This window comes from Micromesistius poutassou (assembly GCF_964030765.1).
Source record: "Micromesistius poutassou genome assembly, chromosome: 5".
Taxonomy (NCBI): domain Eukaryota; kingdom Metazoa; phylum Chordata; class Actinopteri; order Gadiformes; family Gadidae; genus Micromesistius; species Micromesistius poutassou.
This window is the reverse complement of record NC_140275.1, coordinates 11,986,242-12,007,065: the sequence shown is the minus strand read 5'-3', so window position 1 is coordinate 12,007,065 and position 20,824 is coordinate 11,986,242. Positions and strand designations below refer to the sequence as shown.

The 20,824-nt window shown below is 45.8% G+C and overlaps 1 protein-coding gene across 1 annotated transcript; it reads right to left on the bottom strand.

Moving 5' to 3' along the window:
• Positions 1-1,422: 1,422 nt before the first annotated feature.
• LOC311343101 (olfactomedin-like protein 2A) lies at positions 1,423-19,421 on the bottom strand. The gene is made up of 8 exons (XM_084467966.1): positions 19,223-19,421; positions 11,407-11,670; positions 9,384-9,491; positions 8,979-9,155; positions 8,321-8,561; positions 6,560-6,874; positions 4,920-5,105; positions 1,423-2,988 (listed from the first exon to the last, which is right to left on the bottom strand). Exons 1-8 carry the CDS (start codon positions 19,289-19,291, stop codon positions 2,384-2,386), a joined length of 1,965 nt encoding a protein of 654 aa, XP_084324092.1. The 5' UTR covers positions 19,292-19,421; the 3' UTR covers positions 1,423-2,383.
• Between the last annotated feature and the right edge of the window lie 1,403 nt (positions 19,422-20,824).

Below are 20,824 nucleotides of genomic sequence, written 5' to 3'. Positions count from 1 at the left end.
ATGAAACAAACACATGACATGCTGAGTTGTTCAGTTCTATCCAGACACATACGTGCGGTCTCCTGAATGTTTCTAATGGTTTTCTGCAAACAGAGCAGCCAGGGTGCGTTCACTTATAACTCTAACGTCTCCAGAAGGGGTGGAGACGGTGTGCAAAGACAGAGTCTTCCATACCGTAAGCACATGAGCTCATTACTGGAGTGGTCTTGGACATAGCACTCAGACCCGAGCACTCAGACCTCTGGATCTTACTCTCCAGAGGTCCCTGGGGCCTCAATGATGGCTATTAGCACCAATGGACTCCCCTCCTTGGACATTGGTGGAAGAAGTGTTTTTGACAAGGCCATGGCGGTTCCCATAGTTTGGAGGCCTCGAACCTGATTGGATGTTGGAGGGAGAGGATGAGGGGGGTTCTGAATGTTTCTGGAGCTCTTGGAGATTCGTGCAGCTCATTGGACGTTGAGGGGACGGCTTAGAATGAAGAAGCTGATTGAACAAGGTCATGGCCCCTGTTATTGGGCCCGTGATCAGGGGCCGTCCTGGTTCTCCCAACAGGAGAGCCATTGTGCTGGCGGTGCGAGGCCCACACCGCCGTACAACACAGGTCATGTGGGTTGTCAGAGTTCATCACCGCAATTGGCGTGGAACATTTTTGTTTGTTTCGCAAAGACAACACACGGCAACATGTAGCGACCAGGTCATCTACATCCTCCCTTCAACCGCCGCCTCCTTTTATATAACCCTCATCATGCCGTGCCGTGCCATGACACGCCATGACATGCCATGACACGCTTCGTTAGCTGGGGGGATGAGGAGTGGGGGAGGCATCAGCGGCTTAATAGACAGAAACATTCTACCATGATGTGCCATAACGACCTTTAAATAGAGTTTCATACGGGGTGAGGGGAAGGGGGACGTTGAGGGACTGTTAATGAAGACCACATGCATGGACCACACCTAGATCATGGTTTCCAGGATTGCATGATTCAAGAGTTCTAGTTCCAGTTCAAGGAATCTCCCCAGAAATGTGTCCGCGGTTCCATTATCACGGTGAACCTTCCAATGCTCTTTTTTTTGTGTGCAATTCGGGCAGCAGATCAAGTGGAGCACATTGACCCGTAACATTAGAGCAAACACAGACCCTGAGAGCTGGTATTCACACTCACCCAGTCACCCAGCTTTCACTTTAACTCGGGACAAATGTTGCGCTATCCCCTGGGTCTGCTTGGTCAAAGGGAGAGGAGTTTGAGGTCTGACAACAGCCGTTTAGAACAGAAATCTGGGGGGGGCGGGTGGTGGGGTGGGGGGGGGACTGACACAAGCATTTGGTCCTATTTTTTTAAGACCTCAAAAAAGAAACGGAAGAAAAACAGAGACAACTTTGCAACACTGTAAGTGAACACAGTTTATGTATTTGGCATGTCCTTTTTTGATTAAACATTACAAATGGTCAGAAGGGAACAAGACATTAGGCTGAATGTGTCAAATACAGTAATGGAGGCATTGGATCATTATTTTCCCACATTGAACTAGTCTCATTAAAAAGCTTTTTATACGGCCAGCCATTATTCATGTTTTATAGAAATGAGGACATTTGCAATTTAGGGTCTTCTAAATGGCAGTATAGTACAGGACTACAGTACAGTTTTCCACATGGCAGTACAGTACAGTAATATTGATAATTTAGATATCATAGATTATCATCTGTTTCTTCCAGTGAGGGGAAGGTTCCTCTATTTTTTAATAGTTAGGACTATCATCGTGGTTATGCAAATAAATGAACAGCAACAGCAACACAGGTTTTTGTAAAGACACACCATATACATTTAAAAAAAACAACTGAAAAATAAAAATCTGTCATACAGGCAGAATTTAACAAACAAGGATGCTTATTTTCATAGAATATATTCAACACATCCTTCAAAATGACAACAATGATAAATTGTCAGGCTGTAACTTGAGATAAACATTGGACTTCCGGAAAGTGCTTAGTGGAACATGTGGAGGGTTTACTGAAACTACACCGGCAGAGAGTTAATGATTTGAGTCCCATGTCCAAATATACCTGATGATCGCTCAGAAATGTGTAAACAACATCCTTAATCATTCTGCGCCTTTCCACTCACTAGCGTTGCAAGGTTTGCGTTAGAAAAACACTTTCTTTCCCGTTATGCAGGTAAACCACCAAACAAGCGAGTAGTAGTTGTGTGAAAAATGCTATGTAGATCCGTCCTTCCTTCATCCATCTCATCCCAGGATAGCTGCTTAGCTAGATTGTCCCAAAAAAAAAATGCGAACCCCTTTTATATTTCCTACTGAAAAGCCTCACGAGGCGGCAGGTCCCCCAATACTGAACGCCCAGGAGCAAACGAATCGTCTCTCATCACTCGTCCACAAAGGCGACGCGGTACGTGAGCTGGTGGCCATTGTCCCAGGCGTACAGGAGCCTCTCCTTGGGGTTATAGTCGATCTGCGTGGTGTAGGCGTACTCGTTGACGAAGGGCAGGTGCGGCACGGCCTCGGTGCTGGTGTGGGTGTCGTAGGCGTAGCTCACCTCGCCGTTCTTCTGGTTGTACGTGTCCACGGCGTACAGCACGCCACAGATGATGAAGCAGTTCCCGTACGAGTTCCTCTTCAGCCCCGTCCGCCACGTGGTCTCCTTCTTGACGGACAGGTCGCCGGGATCCAGCCGGCTGATCATGATCACCTCGTGCTGGTAGTAGTCGTAGTCCATGGCCGGGTAGATGACCCACAGCCCGCTCTCGTCCACGGCAAAGTCGATGTCCGAGTGGCCCCGCCACTTCCAGGGGGTGGTGTCCTCGTAGACCACGTCGTGGAGCAGGGTCCAGGCTGACACGTAGCGCATGCGCAGGTCGTACTTGATGATGTTCTTGGTGAACGCCCGGTTGTAGTAGAAGGCTCCGTTGTAGACCACGTGGCCCGTGCCGATCCAGTTGTAGGGCAGCTTGTAGAGGTTGCTCCAGCGACCTGGCAAACGATACACACTTTGTTATCGCAAATTATTTGATCATATATAATAATAATAATAATAATAATAATAATAATAATAAAATAAATTATAATAAATTATTATAATATATCAATTCTAAGATAATATAAGAAAAATTGTACTTCATTAATCCCGGAGAGAAGATTCCAGTGTCAGAGCATAATTAAGAGGATCAAATAAAAACAAATATATGCTGAAAATCTATATACACAATAAGAGAAGATTTTTTTTTAAATAAAAATATACATTTCAACATTACAGGCAGTTGAAGTGGACCAGCTTATAATAAACTATTTACATTTTTTGTTTTTTACATTTACACAGAGGGTTTCAAACATAAAAATATGTTTTGTGGCCCCAATTTCACAATATTGGAGAGAGTAGTCTCCACCGACAACTACAAGTGATGATGAATCCTACACTGTAAATTGATTCGTCTTGTTATTCTTCTGGGCTCTTAAGTCTCCATTTCAAATAGCCTGACATTGCCAGACCAATTCACAATTGCATATTAGTTTTGGAACCTCTCCCTCTAACCCAATTTCCAAGGGGTATTATCAACTGGGGCAGTCCAAAATGCTTTTGGACACAATTGGATAGACCAACAACCAATCAGAGCAACGAAACAGTGTGACACATCAGCAGCTGCCATCTTCGTTGTTTATGAAAATGCCTCAACTGCGGTCCCATAGGAAGCTCCTCTTGTACAGTCATTGTATCAAACCCGCCCCATATTAGATCATCTGTTTAGCTTTGCCCGGCCCGGGCCAGGTCTACCGGAAATCTGTCTGAATGGGAGGGGTGCCAGACACGTATGCCATAGAAAATAAAACATGAGCTTGCAGATTTGTCTGTTTCCCAGGCTATCTTTCAAATGCTACTCCAAGATGTAGCAATGTTTTAGCATGGGTAAATCTACAACAATCTCAATTGATCCAGTTCGTTAGCTTGCTTCCATGGCTACAGCATGCTGTGTTTTTGTGCCAAAATGTTTTATGTCTTGGGAAGATCCATTGGGAACAAGGGATGCTCAGAGGAAAGTGAATCATAACACATAAGCCAAAACATAAATAAACATTTCGACCCTGAACGGAAATTGTAAAGGAGAAAAAACTGGCTTCATTGTTGTTGGAGAAGCCAGTATTTCGATTAAGCATGTTTCCTTGATCTCTGGTTAATTATCAGGGTCGTTTTAATATTCAAGACTATTACAATTATTACATATTTGAAGCCTGGAGCTTGGAGCTGTGCAGAACATTTTGAAAGGTATCCTTAGGCATCACAGCGGGAAAAACGCAATAAATTCTAGTCCAATCGACTCTCATAAACCTCCAAAGGACAGGAAATGGAAGTGGGATTTAGAGAATGACGTTCTCTCCCCCCCGGCAGAGGAATAAAACACACAAACAGGGGAGCATCCCCCCCCTCCCTCCCACCCTGTCTCTAAGTCTTCTAATCCCCTGTGCTGTGTCCGGTTCAAAGGAAGGGCCAGGGCACATGTCAACCTCCGCAGGGGTCTGGACCGCTCCGCATGAGAGCCAGTCATCTGAAGGGGCCTGTGAGCTCAACACACGCTGCAGGACACACCGGGATGGACGCGCAGTTCAAGGGCCCGTTGTCAAAGCACATCTCAGTCAACGCGGCCGCAGTCTTTAGCCGCTGATCTTAGCTCTCTTAGGAGAGCCTAATCCAATTCTCCAGTTGAGTTGCATTGCTGAAAGAGCTGATTCTCCCACCCAGGGAAGCTGTGAAACAACCAAGACTGGCATTCCAGACTCCTCATCAGCTTCATGAAGCTCACTGAGTCATCCGCTGGGATCAGCGTCAACGACGACAACCGGGAAGGCAGGAATACGAGGCCAATTAAATCCTACCCCTAAATGAAATGCTCATCCACACACACACACACCTTGTTTGAAATTCTCGAGGTTGCGGAACTCAATGAGGTTGTTGCCGTAGTAGTAGTTGGTGACGTAGATCTTGGAGACCTTGGCGAGCGGGTCCTTCATCCAGGCGCCCTCGTTGCGGCCGTACGAGTGCTGCTTCACCGGGGCCTCGATGGACTGCAGCGTCCCCTCACACTCCATGATCTTGCCTGTTGGGAACGCAGAGGAACAACAGGGACATGAGAACACGCCAGGATCTTCCCTGTTAGGTATGCAGAGGAACAGAAGGATATGAGAAAACTTCAGGATCTTCCCGGTTAGGAACCGAGAGGAACACAAGAGAACAACAAGGACATGAGAACAATCCAGAATTTTCCCTGCTGGGAACCCAGAGAAACATAAGCAGAAGAGGCTCAGCCCTCTAGCAGTAAGAGAGACAACTGTTTCCCATTAACGCTGCAAGTCTTTTAAATCATCCACCATTTCACAATCACACATCGCGACGCCAGTGGCTGATTTGGTGTTAAATCGGCAGCTCTCTCCTTACACGGGCTGAGGATAATGGAGCAACAATGTAATTTACAGCCCGCATTGAGGTTACAGTCAGCGTGGAATTAATTAGACGTTGCTCACCATAAAGAGATGGTATTTGAAGCATCTAACAAAATAAAACATCCAAATCTGAATCAAATCAAAAATCGTAAAAAGACAGACTACTGCAGCAGGACCACAACCAAACAAAAACGATAGTCAGGCTGAGAGCCGTTTACATCATAAACATGCTTCCCCTCCTTAATAGGAAAGCTTTGATGGGGATTTCTTTCTTCATGTGTGTGTGTGTGTGTGTGTGTGTGTGTGTGTGTGTGTGTGTGTGTGTGTGTGTGTGTGTGTGTGTGTGTGTGTGAGCTCTATCCTGTGCAGGGTGGGTGTGGAGTGGGATAGGTGGGGGGGGTGGAAGGGTAGGTTGGGTGGGGGGGAGGTGGGTATTGAGGGAAGCATTGAACGTAATAAGACAGATGAAATTCTGATGTAACTTTGATTTGATGAAATTCTGCTGAAACTCTGATATTGATAAAATTCAGAAATTGCGCTTTTTTTCATGTACTTCCTGGTACCTAACTATGACGATCCACAGAAATTTATAAAATACAATTCTATTAAAAAAAAGGAAAGCTTTAATGGGGAATCTTTGATTGAATGCTAATACACAGCTAGATAGCAATGACATGTAAATGTCATAGCCGCTCTTTAACGACATTTATCTACATTAACTGTAAGTCACTTTGCATTAACGTGGCTGCAAAATAACTCATATTTTTTACACAATTTTGTACACATACATACTACATCTACATTACCAGCTTTAAAGGTCCCATGACATGCCACCAGGTGTGGTGTGATTAGCCGTTACAAGCCGTTTTGGAAATCTGCCCCTTATGACATCACAGGTGGGCGTGTCCACCTAGATGTGTGACGGATAGATGAGCAACGTTTGCTACAGTCCACTGGGACATGCCCACTTGTGATGTCATAAGGGGCAGATTTCCAAAATGGCTTGTAATGGCTAATCACACCACACCTGGTGGCATGTCATGGGACCTTTAAAGTTTAGAGGGCGAAGAAGTTTAAAGCCACCGGCAGGCTGTTTTTGAAGCATGTGTACCTGCTCTGTGGAGGAGGGGCTGGCTGTTGTTGTCCGAGTTGTCCAGGATCAGCACTATAGTCGGAGCTGGCCTCTCTATCCTGGGGGTGGAGGAGGTGGGCGCCATGGTGGACAGCGTAGTGGTGGTGGTGGTGGAGGTGGTAGTCTTTGGAGTGGTGGTGGAGGCGGTGGTGGTGAAGGCGGTGGTGGGGTCTTCATCGCTGTCCTCAGGTGGGGCTGTGTTCATCTCCAGGTTCTCCAGGACTAGCTCTGTGTCCGCCTCCTCCGACTGGCTGCCTTTGATTTGGTGGACGTTGTGAGTCTTGGCAGAGTGGTCTGCAGGATGGAAACACAGAAGCGGCAGGGAGTCAAGTTATGGGAGACAAAGTAAAGGATATCACAGACCCTACGGAGATGGTTTTCATTCAAAATAAACCCGGATTGTCCGAGGACGAACAAGATCCTTGAGGAATTCCGTGGCACCGTCATTCTCTTCAAGGGGTACATGGTCTCCCTTCCCCCTGGGCTGACTCCACCACGCCTGATGGAGGGCAGGGTTTGATAGCTCCACTACATCTGCATGCACTGTGTAAACTAGCTCTGCCTCATTGCCTCACAGTCCTCCACCGCTTCCACTTCAAAGGGATCCCTATTTGCTATGCAATCCAGAGCGCATGCCAGCTTCCCCCCCTCTCTCTCTCTCTCTCTCCCCCCCCCCCCCCCTCTCTCTCCTCATAGCCACCACCCCCCCCCCCCCCCCTCAAAACACACAGCTTTAAGTTCCACAGCCCCATCAACCGTATCAAGTCTAGGAGAGGAGACAGAGGAGACAGAGAAGGAAAGCAGGAAAAACACTGGATGACATTTTTCAACAACCCTGACTAAAATAAAAAGAGCAACCAGCTTGTAGTTGAAGGAATGTCTTTGTAACTTATTTATTTACCTCAAGGCAGTTGTACAAAGTTTTTAAAGCGTAATGATTAAACAGTTCATGATCATTAGGAACTGACCAAAGCTTTGTTGTCACTACTAAAGAAGGTCGACAGGTATCACTGAAAAACAATGATTGACCTAATTACTAGCCGAAGACTTTTACTTGAGATAGATTCCTCAGGGCTTCCTGAGGATTTAGCGGCGTAGCATGGGCGTCCTGCTTTAGTACGGCAGGGAGATAATGGAAACAAGGCCCAAAAGGTTTTTATCCCCGCGTCTGGAAAAAGGTCAGCCAGGGTGGACTGAGGCTCTGCTAGACGAAACGGGCGAGTGTCTAGAAGGAACACAGGCTGTGACTGAGCAACGCCGCACGCTAAGGGTGCTAACGTGGCGTGGCTAAACACGTGGGGGGGGCTGGACGAGGGACAGGAAGTCGTGTGTCTGTAGAGAGTTTCTGGGTGTGAAGGCTGAAGCCCAGCCATGTCAAGGATGTGGCGGTTGGTCCCTCTGGCAGTTGTGAGCAATTATCTCCAGGTATTAGTAAATAAAAGAACTGGCTCTCCATTATCTCAGGGTATTTAGTCATTGACAGAACAGTTATTTCATGCACATCTCGTCCTACAGACCAGCTCAGTTTCAAACAATCAATATAAGAATGGTGGTCAAACATTCATGGTTTTATAATCCAGTATGAACGTCTATGTAACTCCTGTGTTCCAAGGAAGTTGGTGGGTGGGGCATGGGAAATAAAAAGTGTTTTTTTTAATAAAATTGCAGAATAGCAGGTAAAGCAAACGATAGGTTAATTCCAGGCAGGAAGTTAGGGGGTTGGAATGGGCTCTGCTTCACCTCTCCCAGCAGTGGCGTGGTCGTCGTGGTCGCTCTTGGACGCCTTGTAATAGGTAATCCCCCGGATCACCCCGGGCTGGTGGCCTAGAACCTTCTCCTTGGTGCTGGGGTCTGGCTTGGTGGGTTTGGCCGGCTTTGACAGCTCTTTCTTGGGCTTCACCGGCTTCTCTTTGACTGCTTTAGGACTAGCCGACTTCTTGGGACTGGCCTTTCCGTCCTTGATCTTCTCTTCAGCCGTTCCCTGAGGAAATATGGGATTTATTATTTGTTATTATCCGAATATCAGATGTATGATCCAGAACAGGATTCGTAAGTTATTTGCCAAGATGTGGAAACAGAGGTGTATTCTTTATTAATAAAACTCGACCAGAATAAAATGAAAAATTCCCTGAATGGAATCAGGGATGGGCTTTTCATTCTTGAGAAAGTCCTAGCTCAGATATGTTTTAATGGAGAAAATAGCTGCGGGATAAAAGTGTCTTAGTGCAGGTTTATGTAAGACAAAGTTGTTAGAAAATAGTAGATTAGTAATGGTTGAATCCATCACGACTCTGGGCTAGTCTGTTTATCCAACACATTAAAAGGGTGATCAAAACATGTCAGTTGGGCAGTTAGTGTGGCCTTCCGAGGTTGGGGGGTGGTCGGGCTTTACCCTCACCTGCTCCCTGTTCTCCGTGGAGTCCTTCTGTAGGAGCTGCAGGCCCAGGCTGGAGATGTCCTTCTTGATGCTGATCATGACGTTCGAGTAGTTCTCGTACCGCTTGAACTGATTGGTCAGAGTCACCATGCTGTCGCGGACAAAGTCGTTGTCTCGCGTCAGGTTTGTCTTGATGGTCTGCGAAACAGCGTGTCACAATAACGTTAACCACATGTATGAACTATGAATTATGGTTAGATTAATAATCATTTGTTTCATACAGACATGCGTGGGTAAGAATACGATGAACAACAGAAAAAAAAGAATAAGTAATAAGATAGATGATGCAGTTTTTCAAAATATTCAAAATATATTATTTATTAATTTATTCCTGTATTCATGTTTTCTTCTGGTCTCTCCTCTCACCTCCTCTAGGGTGTTCATCTGGGTCACCACCTTGTTGATGTAGGAGTGGACCTTCAACATGTCCATGCTGTACAGAGTCCCTTCCAGCACGTCAATCATCGACTGGAGCTGAGCATACCATGAGCACAATAAGCAGAGCATGTTCAACGTTCACATTCACAGTCACAACACTTTATTAATCCCCAACAAATGGTTGGTGGATTGGGTGTTTGTAATAATTGCTCTGCTCGTATGAATAATTAAAAAATAATAAGAATAGAGAACAGAAAATAAAAACCTGTTAATATAATACGGGAATTCGTAAATACGAAAAATGTACATCAAACATAAATGTACAGACAAATTGGCGTAAATATAAAGTGTCTCAAACGCTCATCGACCCACCGATGGCATCAAATCCAACCCTCAAGTACTTATTTTGATGAACAGTATTGACACCCAGGGCTGATGCAGGGCTGACCCGTTCAATTAACAGTTGAAAAAACTGTACCATCTCCAACATCAACGCCTAACTCTCTAACTCTCTAAATCTATCTATCTCTGTCTTTCTAGCTCTCTCTCTCTCACACACTCTCTACACTCTTTGTTGAGGTGTCTTCTATTGGGTTCATCTATAAAATGAAAGGTTTCTCTGTAGTCTGGTCAAACATCTGGATGTACTTTGGGGCTTATCGCGTGGAACACAGTGTTCCTCCTAACGTCCATGTAAAGATAGGGAAGAGGCCTAGTACCCACCCTGAGAATTCATTGGAAATACAAATTTGCCATGGTTAGATACGGCTTCGCTTTCACCACTTACTAATTACTACATAAATGTTATAGATGTCGTTGCTCAATGATACCTACAGGGAGAGATTGTGGTCTTCGGATCAAGAACCTTTCTGATTAGGAGTCAAACACACATCAACCACTTACTATCCAGCCCCACTTATTGTGACTAGGTCTTCCATCACTGCTCGGAAGTCCTGCCTCTCTGTATTCCTGTACTGATGTAGTTAAGCACTTAGTGCAAGATGGTTATTGATTGCAAGGGTCAAAGGTCATGTGTGAGAGGCTAATTAAGAGAAGTGTCGGTGTGTGTGAGTGTGTGGGGGACGGACGGATATAAGTTAATGGGTCTCTACAAATTAATTATTATAGATGACCGATCCTATACCATTATCTTATGAGAGTCTGTATTGGTAGTCCTATATTAGAGATAGTATTAGTATGTTCATATGTAGTAAGTCCTATATAAGACGTGGTAGTAGTGTTGTTAGAAAACATCAAAGACTTTTACCATGATGAAGCCGGTGAAGCTCTTGGCCTTAGTCTGTAGCATAGCATAGCTAGCCTCATGGGCATTCTTCCCTTCAAGGTATTAGCATGTGTTAGCTTGTTTTAGTGGAGTGAAAGCATTGTAACCTGATCAACATCGATCCTAGGGATCAATAATGGATCAATAATGAGTCAATGTCTCATTCTGTAAAGTTGCTCAAATAGTAAATGCACTGTTTGGACAATGAATGACCTGCCTTCACCCCATTCACACTCGGGGAAAAAAATGGCAACAACCAGATGTTTAGGAGACCAGCTTGGGAGTTGGCCAATCAGCGAGGAGGAACCAAGGATGATACCAGCCACCCTCTAGACTAGACAACCTGCTATGCCTAAATAACTAGACTAGAAGAGGGTCGATTTTTGTTGTTGTTTCCCTTGTCAAGCACTTTGTATTGCAGTTTTGCCCTTAATGCTATAAAAGAAAGTTAAAGTGATTGGAAGATCGGAATAGATAAGCTTTTCACAATATATGCTACCCAAAGTTCACTTTCAGTGAACCGAGATTCAGCTAATTTAGACACACGTATTAACGCCAACCTCCTAGCGTGGACACTAAATATTTCCACTTTAGCAGACACCTTCTATCCAGAGCGACTTACAGCGGGCTCCGATGTCACATGTCATTTAGGAGCAGGCAGGGGTAGCAAAACCTTTTAGCTCCTCCTCCTCCTCCTCCTGCTCCTCCTCCTCCTCCTCCTCTCACCTTGAGGAGCTCCGGGGCCTGTTTCTTCAGCTTCTCCATCTTCCACTCGTTCTCGCAGGGGTTGAGCGAGGAGGGCGGGGCCGTGCAGGAGCACTTGCAGTCGGACCCGGAGCTGACCGTCTCCACGGTGTAGAAGTCCTCCACGCGCGCGCTGCCCGTCTTCAGCCGCTGGCAGGCGTCCCGGGTCAGCGGGCGCATGATGCACTTGCAGCGGCAGTCGGAGCCCTCTGACGTCATGCGCACCTGCTCCGTCTCCCCGAAGATCTGGAGAGAGAGAGAGAGAGAGAGAGAGAGAGAGAGAGAGAGAGAGAGTTGGGAAGTGAGGTGGGGAGATAGCGGGAGGGACAGGGAGGGAAGGGGGACAGAGAGAGCAGGAGGGAGAGACAAAGATGAAAAGAGAGAAAAGGAAGGATAAATAGAGAGAAGAAAAGATAAAGACTCAAAGGAGATAGAAAACGTAGATAAATCCCAAGAAGAAAAATAAAGTAAGGGTGTTGAGGCGGACTGGCGTGGATTAAAAGAGTGTCTTTGATACACTCTTACACATGTTTGTACTCATGTTTCCTTCAGTGATTAAACATTTATAGTTTTGCACTGTAGTTTGTGAGCTTTAACGTCTCACTCTTCTTCTCGACATTCAGTGACTGGGAAGGGTTAAAATAATGTAATGAAAAATAAACTGAATGAATGAATAATAAATATTTTATTAAAAACAGAACCCCCCGCCACCCTCCTTGTGTAGCAAACTTGTCCGTATGTCCGTATGTAGACGACACTCGCCTGATAGTGAGGACAAATACATTCCTTGTCCCTTTCGTTCAATACCCAATGAAAATACCCAATGTCGGCCAGCAGCGTATGGCCTCCTCAGTGTATATTTATGTTAATTGGTGGTCACTGTACAGAAGCCATTAAGAGACGACCAGGATTGGAGCTCTCATCAGTGATCATATGTTTCACTGACTCCTCCAGCTTATCACTGCACAAGCGTGATCACTAGATCAAATCACACCCATCACAAGTTTAATCATCGCAATGAAACAACAAACATTTACACGCGTAAATTACACGCGTCACAAAAATGACAACTTAATTTCAGCAATCAGATTATGTGGTGGTTGGATTGTTTTGGTTACAGCGCTAACGCAAAAAGAAACACATTTTTATATCCTGCAACAATATTTTGCTAGTCTTACAAACCAGTATTGGCAGACAGGCTCAAATCTGGGTGAACAGGGCGTTTCACTTTATTACTTCATAGTGTTGAGACCAATCATGTTTCTGGAAGCGAGTCAATGGCAAACAAAATCACAGCCAGCAGTAGTAAACTGTAGAAATAAATCTCATACAAAGGTTTCAAATGAACACCGTGTGGACTGGCCAGTGTAGAAATGCACATACTAAAATCCCCTTGAAAGCTTCTCACACTCACGCAAATTAGTTATCTTCGGCAGATGATCTCCTAGTAACGAAACAGGAAACCAGGCGTGATTCTGCACCTTGCAGTTCTTGGCTTCCTGCCTACGGTCTATGTGCCTTCTCCCCCAATAAATTATGTTATAATATAGTCGGACTACTTGATACAAGGTTACATAATTGCACCTCTATATGTACGTTTCCCCAGTGCACTGGACCAGCCCACTTCTCATCAGTCGACAGCTACGTTGAGTGTTGCAATTAGTGAACATTCATCATGTTCCTCCGTTTCCACGTTCTTGGAAACGCTGCCCTCATAGTCAACAGAAGGCGCTCCACTGCCCGTGTTGCGGTACGTCCGACGGCTCCGACCCAGATAACCAAAAAAACCACTGAGCCTCAACTCACCACTTTTTACTCATGGACACTGATTGTACAAAGTCTTCCACCGTTCTAGAAAGAACAAGCAGTACGTGAACGTGTCCCAGGCCAGACATGAGTAATGGTGCCATGAGTCAATTTCAGTGTAGATTGATTTTGGGGTGGTACTCAGGGGGTGGAGGTGGTGGAGGGAAGTGTTCAAGGTGGAGGTGCTGAAGGGGTTCAGGATGGTCTTGGAGGGGGGGGGGGGTGGGGGTGGGGTTGAGGGAAGGTGTAGGTAGGGAGGTGTCCTGGGAGAAGGGGGCTGTTCAGGGTGGAGGGGTCGGAGGGAGCTGTTTCGGGGTGGAGGGGTCGGAGGGAGATATTCAAAAGGGGTGGAGGTGTTTAGGGTGGAGGCTTCAGACATCTCTATCTTTATATCCCAAGGGCCTGTACCGGGGGCCTCAACCAGGGGCCCACATGTGGTAGCATTTAGGCTGTCAGAGGAATGCATCATCCCAGGGATACATCAAGGAGCCCGGCTGCGGCCTCGGTCCTCCTGTCTGACAGCAGCTCCCTGAACACACCGTCGGAACTGATGTAACGTCTCAAACACCACATGTACAGCCCTGCAGCTAGAGACACCTACCCACTTACACATCCCAGGTCTAGGTAGAGAGATACTGCAGTATGAAACAGAGCTTTCTCTCGGGTGGAGGTCACTGAACCGCAGTGCATCCCAGGTGAAGTGTGAAGGTTGTTTGGATGTACAGCATCAGGAGCAAAGCAGACAGTCACGGTCAGTCACTGTCTCATCCTGTGGTTCTCAACCTTGGGTAAACCTCATATGCATACAGGGTCGTGGGATAGTGCTGACTTATATAAATCTATAAATCTAGTTGTAAATCTAGCTAGCTATAAATACTTGATGATAACAATGCATATTTATATATCAAAGGTTTACAAGGTCTCTAAAAGGTTAAGGTAGTGTGTTGTGATGTGCATTTTCACTGGGGCATTGATATTAAGTTCAGATATTGATTGGGTTCAATTGTGTGTGGAAGAAGATGCACAACAAAGTGAGAACTTGGGGTTTTCTAATTCATGTGGCAAAGAAGGATCTTTACCTTCTTGGTCTTATTTCTCTGAGCCAGACGTCCAATCCCAGAGGGGTATGATATCAGTGAGAACCTTTAAAAATAAAGCCCATGGTTCCATTTCAAGAGGATGGGCATATTTAAGACTGGCAGCCAATCAAAGATGCCTCAGGATCTTAATGGTCTTTCTTTATTCCACTTTTACAGACCCTTTTCTAGAGCTTGTAAGAGTTTTTATGAGCCTGCTTCTGGTTTAACCTCACCTGAGGTAACTGAATAGTTCTCATGTGCAGCTGCCATTGACAGATGCTACATGTAGTTGAAGAATAATTTAGCCAAAATTTTGCAAAGAAATACAAAGTCTTGAATGACTGAATGCCATTAAACTGATCACACTATCAACATTGTGTATGTTTGTGTGTGTGCCTGCGTGTGTGTGAGTGGGTGAGTGTGTGTGTGTGGGAGTTTGAGAGTGTGTTAGAGTGTGTGTGTGTGTGGGGGGAGTTTGAGAGTGTGTGAGAGTGTGTGTGTGTGTGTGTGTGTGTGTGTGTGTTAGACAGAGTTAGTGTGCAAAAGTGTGTGCATTTCTGAGTGTGTGTGTGTGTAACAAGCTCAAGGTAGTTGGCTCATTAGTCAAGGAATGTGAGGTGCGTGGAGGGGAGAGAGGTGGTTGTGGGACTGGGGGGGGGGGGGGGGTGGTGGGTGCGGGGGGGGGGGATACAGCTACAGGGGTGTGGGAGGGGGTATTAACTTCTAGTCCGCCCAACAGTCATTGACAAGGGTCTGATGCTGGGGGCAGCCTCCCAAGAGCAGGGCACGGCCCCGACGCCGGTCCGTGTCAAGTCAATAGGCAGCAGGTCGGGACGGGTGGCTTAATGAAAACACAGAGGATTAGCAGATCCAACTCACCCTCCATGCCCCTTCCCCATGGGGCCCAAGCCCCCAGCCCCCACCATCACCCCGTCCCCCCCCGTCTCCATGGCAACGGCAGCATAAGATGCTTGAAGCACCTCAGAGAGCCTGAGAAAATTCCTCATTCCGAGCTTGCGGTGTGCCCTTAACGTACGGCCTGTTTAGTCGACAAGGACCGCAGCGTTGTCCTCATCACATGGGGGGGGGAGGCTAAACAAGTGAAATGGTCCACTGTCTTCTTCATATAAATAATCAGAATATTATTTATGATAGAGACCTTTTTTTAAATACTCACAGACATAGTAAGACAAGGGTTAAAAAAAAACCAGCACATATTATAATAAACATTACGATATTAGCATGCAAATGACGACTTAAAACAAAATTTAAATTAACTAGTGCAGTGCCCGTCAAAAAAACAGCCACCTGTATTGCTGATGTGCCTTTCTTGAGAAGGGCTCATCCAAACAACTTCACACTTGGCACTGCACTTCCTCGTGTCCTCGGCATTATCGTTTACTAGGAGATAATGCACCCGGCAAGTGCGAAGTCGATCGGACATCCGGTGGAAGGATCGAAGGACCGACACACGCCCAAAGCCTCCTCTGATTAAAGTTGGACGGATGGAATTCGCGAGCTCGCGGCATACGAACACGCGCTGGGATCATTCGCATTGGCATGGCGACCGGCCAAGCAGCGTGAGAACTGACAGCGAGATCAAGCCTGGGGGGTTAATGAGCCCCAGCAGAACACTTAACACATGCTCCAGCCTTCCTTCCCCACCATGACCTGGAGGACCCCCCCCACCCCCCCACCATGGGCACGGTCAAGTTTCAGGCTGAGACCAATGTGAGCCAGACACACATGCACATCTCAAGGCTCAGTTATGGTCCCTCATGGTGGATGCAGCGCAATAAATATGCAGACGCTTCGACGCAGTCGTGAACCTGTTTTGGTTCTGCGTCGGGTTTTATTGAGCGGACCAATCACAGCCCTTGCTGCTACGAAAGGTTAAAAAATTTTGGGAGGCGCACGCCGGCCCTTGCCGTGGACGCAATTGGAGGGTCGTAATGGGTCCATACACCGCCTTGCGTTGCGTCGACGTGGAACCACAACTGAGCCTTTACTCTCTACGGGGGAGGGTGCGCGTTAGAGAGAACGTTCCATGAGATCCACTGCTGGAAGCCGACCGAAAGAGGACCGGTTCTGTTAAGAGCCCGGCTGAGGTGACCTGTTACTCAGATGTGGTCCTGGGATGTTTCTCACTTGAGAGTTATATTTGATGATGCATTTTTGGATAAAAGTAGAATTTATAGGTCTGCATGCAAACTGCTATTAGTTGGTGTGGTGCGATGAGCATGTGTTTCCTGGGACATTGATATTCCAGGCAGATGTTTTTTTGGGTAAAATGATGTGTGTGCGGAAGCAGATGCATAAAAATGTTTGGCTCGCAAGAATGTTCAGACCTAAAATGACGTCCATGGGCCAAGAAAAGGGAACCGCTGTCAAAAAACAGTCATCAGGTAGGCAGTGATCTTAGTGATTTAAACTAAGGCATCTGGTTAAGTGCACCATAACCTCTGTATTTCGGTCTACAATCAGAGCCTGGATTCCTTGCATGAAACCTGTATCTTCCCAATACACAAACAGCAGCATAGATAGCTGATATCTGTGTTTCTAATAAAGTGGTGGAACTGGCATAGGGAAAGACGAGTCCCTCAAAAGACTTATCCTCCAGATAGGACATTCTGGAGCCAGGTTTTGTCCACTGGATTTATACCCCTGATTTCTGAACTAAGCTCAGAGCTCCTAGGGAAGAGGATTAGGGAGTAGGGGTTGAGGTAAAGACAGAAATGAGGGCCTCTGGGAGACCACGAGAAGACGGACGGACGGGGCACCAAACAAGCCTGTGCATTGGCACCCAGGTGGTAATTAGAGGGACACTGAGTGTGTGCAGCACTTGTTGCTTTTAGGAGTACACATCCACATTCCCCTGACCCCAGGCTGTTCAGAATGTAACTGTCAGATTTAAATTCATGCAAACAGATAGAGAACATGAATAGATATATAGATAGTGGGATGGATCGATACACACACACACACACACACACAGGGCAGACTGACAGACGGACCGACAGACAGACAGATGGATGGATGGTTTGATGCGATTGAAAGATAGAGAGACAGACACACACACACACACACACACACACATTGTTTACCCACAGATTTGCCCATATACGTACACACAGTAACAAGATGCCTGTCTGTCTGGACGCCTCATGAACCTATCATATCAATCTCTTAATGATTGGAGTGTGCCCAGCGACCGCAGCCACGGCTGGAATGACGTGGGCGGCCAGCCCTCATAGCCAGATGCTCTGGTTGTTCAGCAGATGTTTGGGTGGACGCCAGACACATTGCCAGGGTTCTTGGGAACAGACTCCTCTATCGGGGGTCAGTGACAGGTAGTTTATACAACGCCTGCATCTGCAAGCGCCGGGCACTGAGAAGCAATTACAGCATGGTGAACACTGGTCAAAAACGGTTTTGGTTATGCTGGTTAGAAGATTTGCCCATTTTCAGCAAAAGGATTTTCCAGAGTCACTGCCCGGATCAGATTCCATTGTCTGGCTGTTCGTAATTCATTCTTGTTGAATGTGAATTAAGGCAGACAGCTGTGTGAACTGGCCGCGCTCCCAAGGTAGCCCACATGACCAGACCAACAACATGGACGCCCCTTCGCCCAGCAGTGGTGTGTTTAGTGTGTGTCAAATCACCATTAGTGAGCACTAGCATCACAGAAGAAGCTGTTGAGATTGCACCGGCAATGAAAACATGGTGCTTGCTGTTAATAAAGCCAACACTCTGTGTGTGTTTTACTCCCAGCTGAAAGGGTCTGACTGAAATAGTGACACCTGGCAGCCTTCCCTCTCAACAGACGTACCATTCTGCAAATGCAGAATGATGACGTTGGTCGACATTCAACGGTGGCCAATGTATGTCTGCATGCCACCTTTGGGTCGCATGTATGCCTCATGAATATTAGATACGGATCAGATTGACCACTGCAGTTGTGGTCCAGATGTAAAATCAACTGAATCAACATGTTCACACTTGTTCACACTACGCAGACATAACCAGACCGGAGACTGAATATCAGATTCTGCATTTTTTCAGTAGTGTGTATGAATTCGTGTGTGTCGTGGTGTGTGCGTTTGTGTGTGTGTGTGTGGGGGGGGGGGGAGAGTAACCAGACTCGTTGAAAGTAACCGACAATATTAAAATACAAACAACAAACAAACAAAAACATCCTATTAAATTAAAAGTTAAATGGGGATGGCGGTTTGGCAGGCTACTGTCGTGTCCTCAAATCGACCTCTGGTGGTATTACAGGAGTTTGTTTATAGCCAAAACCAGGAGCAGGTGCACGCGCATGTTCCCACGCCGCCGTGCACGTCTCTATTAAACCCGGGCTTTGTCTCAGAATCATCGCCCCTGGTCGTGGTACCAGCACCCCGCTACGACTGTGACCACACTGGACTAGTAGGCCTACAGTGACCGAGAGGCACCGAACGACCGTCTAACCCCCGGTGTCAGGACAGTAGGCTAGTTTCTGTTTTTTGGGGGGTCGGTTGTTCTTCGCTCTCGGGTGCGTGATTAGATTAGGGTTGGTTAGGATCCTCTCGGGGAATGTCCCTGTCTCGGACCAGAGAGGGTTTAGTGGAGTCCGGCAGCTGTGCAAACAACAGCAGACGCCCACAGACACGCGTGTCATGTCTTCCCCGTCTGGTCATCAACTATCTGCATCTGTCATAAAGCGATGTAAAGCCGGACTTGTAACTAATGGTCGATAAACCGTAATATTATGCATGCATTAGCTGTACAACTAGATGCATAACTAAGTTAAGACTCCTGTCTTCCTCCCGCACAAGGGGGCTGACTTGATGTAAACGTTTAAGTCCCCCCACATGATGAATGAGATCCAAACTCTATCACTAGAACCGGGGACGTGTGTTTGCTTTGCTTACCTTGCTCTGAGCGTGGACATCATTAAACACAACCAGAAGACAAGCCAACAGAGTCGTGTATCTCCACATGTTTCTGGGCGTTTTGTAGGCACAAGTTTGAGAATTCCTTTGCCAACAAAATAACGGCAAAATACACAAAAGCTCAATCCATAAGGCAAGACATTAACACTAAACTGTCATCCCTATGTATATCCATGCAAGGGGCTTTCTGTATGCTAAGGTCTCTGCGCGGTGCGCAACTATCAGAGCGCAATAACGCGGGAGTCGTCTCCAACGGATCCCCAAAGTGCGCAATGTTTGCGTCGTCCGTCAGACCCCCTCGGTCCTGCGGAGATGGGAGGAGCATAGAAATAACTTTGAGCGGCCTCTGAAGACCCCGGAGAAGGAAAATAGGCTGCTTGAAACATTGTTTATAATAAACGCTGTACATTATAACATATTATTTTTTCATGTTGATTCAAGAAATAATGCAGATCATCATCACCATCATCATCATCATCATCATCATCATCATCATCCTACCCTCTCATCCTTTTTTTTTAATACGTTACAACTTTTGATTACAGACTCATTTACAGACTCACTCACTGATATGAAGAACGCGATATAGCTATCATTGACTTAATAACAATATAATAACAATAGCAACAATTATTGTTATTATTTGTTTAGCGCCAATAAAAAAGGTTTACTTTAACATGCACAATAATAAACAAATAGGCCTTAGGAGAACTTCAAATGCTGAAACGCGAATGGCTCCATAGAGGCCGGGTAACAAAAGGCGGATAGAGAGGATAGAGGTGATAATCAAATACAAATAATAGTTATGACGACAATAAAAATTCAGAGTCAGAGTATGTGAAACTTAAGTGTTTGCTTATGTCCCAATATAATCCTGTCAGCGCGTGGTGCAGCAGGCGTGGAGCGGTAGGACTTTTGCAGCGGCACAGTGACACCTTGTGGCCTTTCCGTGCAACAGCGGACCGACTTTCCAACTTTTACACATTTTGAATTCATGGTTATATTCCTAGTCTGACAAGTCTGTGCAATTTTTTTCTGAATTAATTCACAAGAAGCGTTTGATGTTTAAATCCAAGACATATAGGAGTAAATTAAATAGTCCCTGTATTGGAGATACCTGTGACTTCAATATTTGGTTTAATATTCCCTCGTTCGTGCTTTTTGGAAATAGAGCGACAGGGCCACCTCACGTTTGTTGCTGGTATAACTGTAATGCGATATTTTGAATGGTCGAGTGAAAGAACAAATAGGCTACTCAAATGATGAACCAACAATATATGATAATAGTAAGAATAAGAATAAGAATGATATTTTATAATAATAATAATTCAAAAATAATGGTAAATATTAAAAGGTTGCTTATTTGAACAAAAGCTACAATTTATATAGGGTTGATAATTTGAGAAGTCTTTGTTAGCAAACTGAGCTAGAGAGATTTAGAGCTTTGGTTAAATTAATTTAAAACTAATTTGAATCTGGCCCCTGGGAGACGCCCGGCTGTAGTAGCCTATAGTGTCAGATGATAGGCCTATTATGTCAGATGTTCTTTTTTGTCCGACATTATTTTATGTTGTTGATGAT

Bases quoted from the DNA above. Each gene is read 5' to 3' on its own strand.
- LOC311343101 (XM_084467966.1), bottom strand. From the start codon at position 19,291: ATGTGGAGATACACGACTCTGTTGGCTTGTCTTCTGGTTGTGTTTAAT. The intron at 11,671-19,222 runs GTAAGCAAAGCA...CTCTCTCTCCAG, and splicing joins ATGTCCACGCTCAGAGCAAG to ATCTTCGGGGAGACGGAGCA. The intron at 8,562-8,978 runs GTGAGGGTAAAG...ATATTTCCTCAG, and splicing joins CCACGGAGAACAGGGAGCAG to GGAACGGCTGAAGAGAAGAT.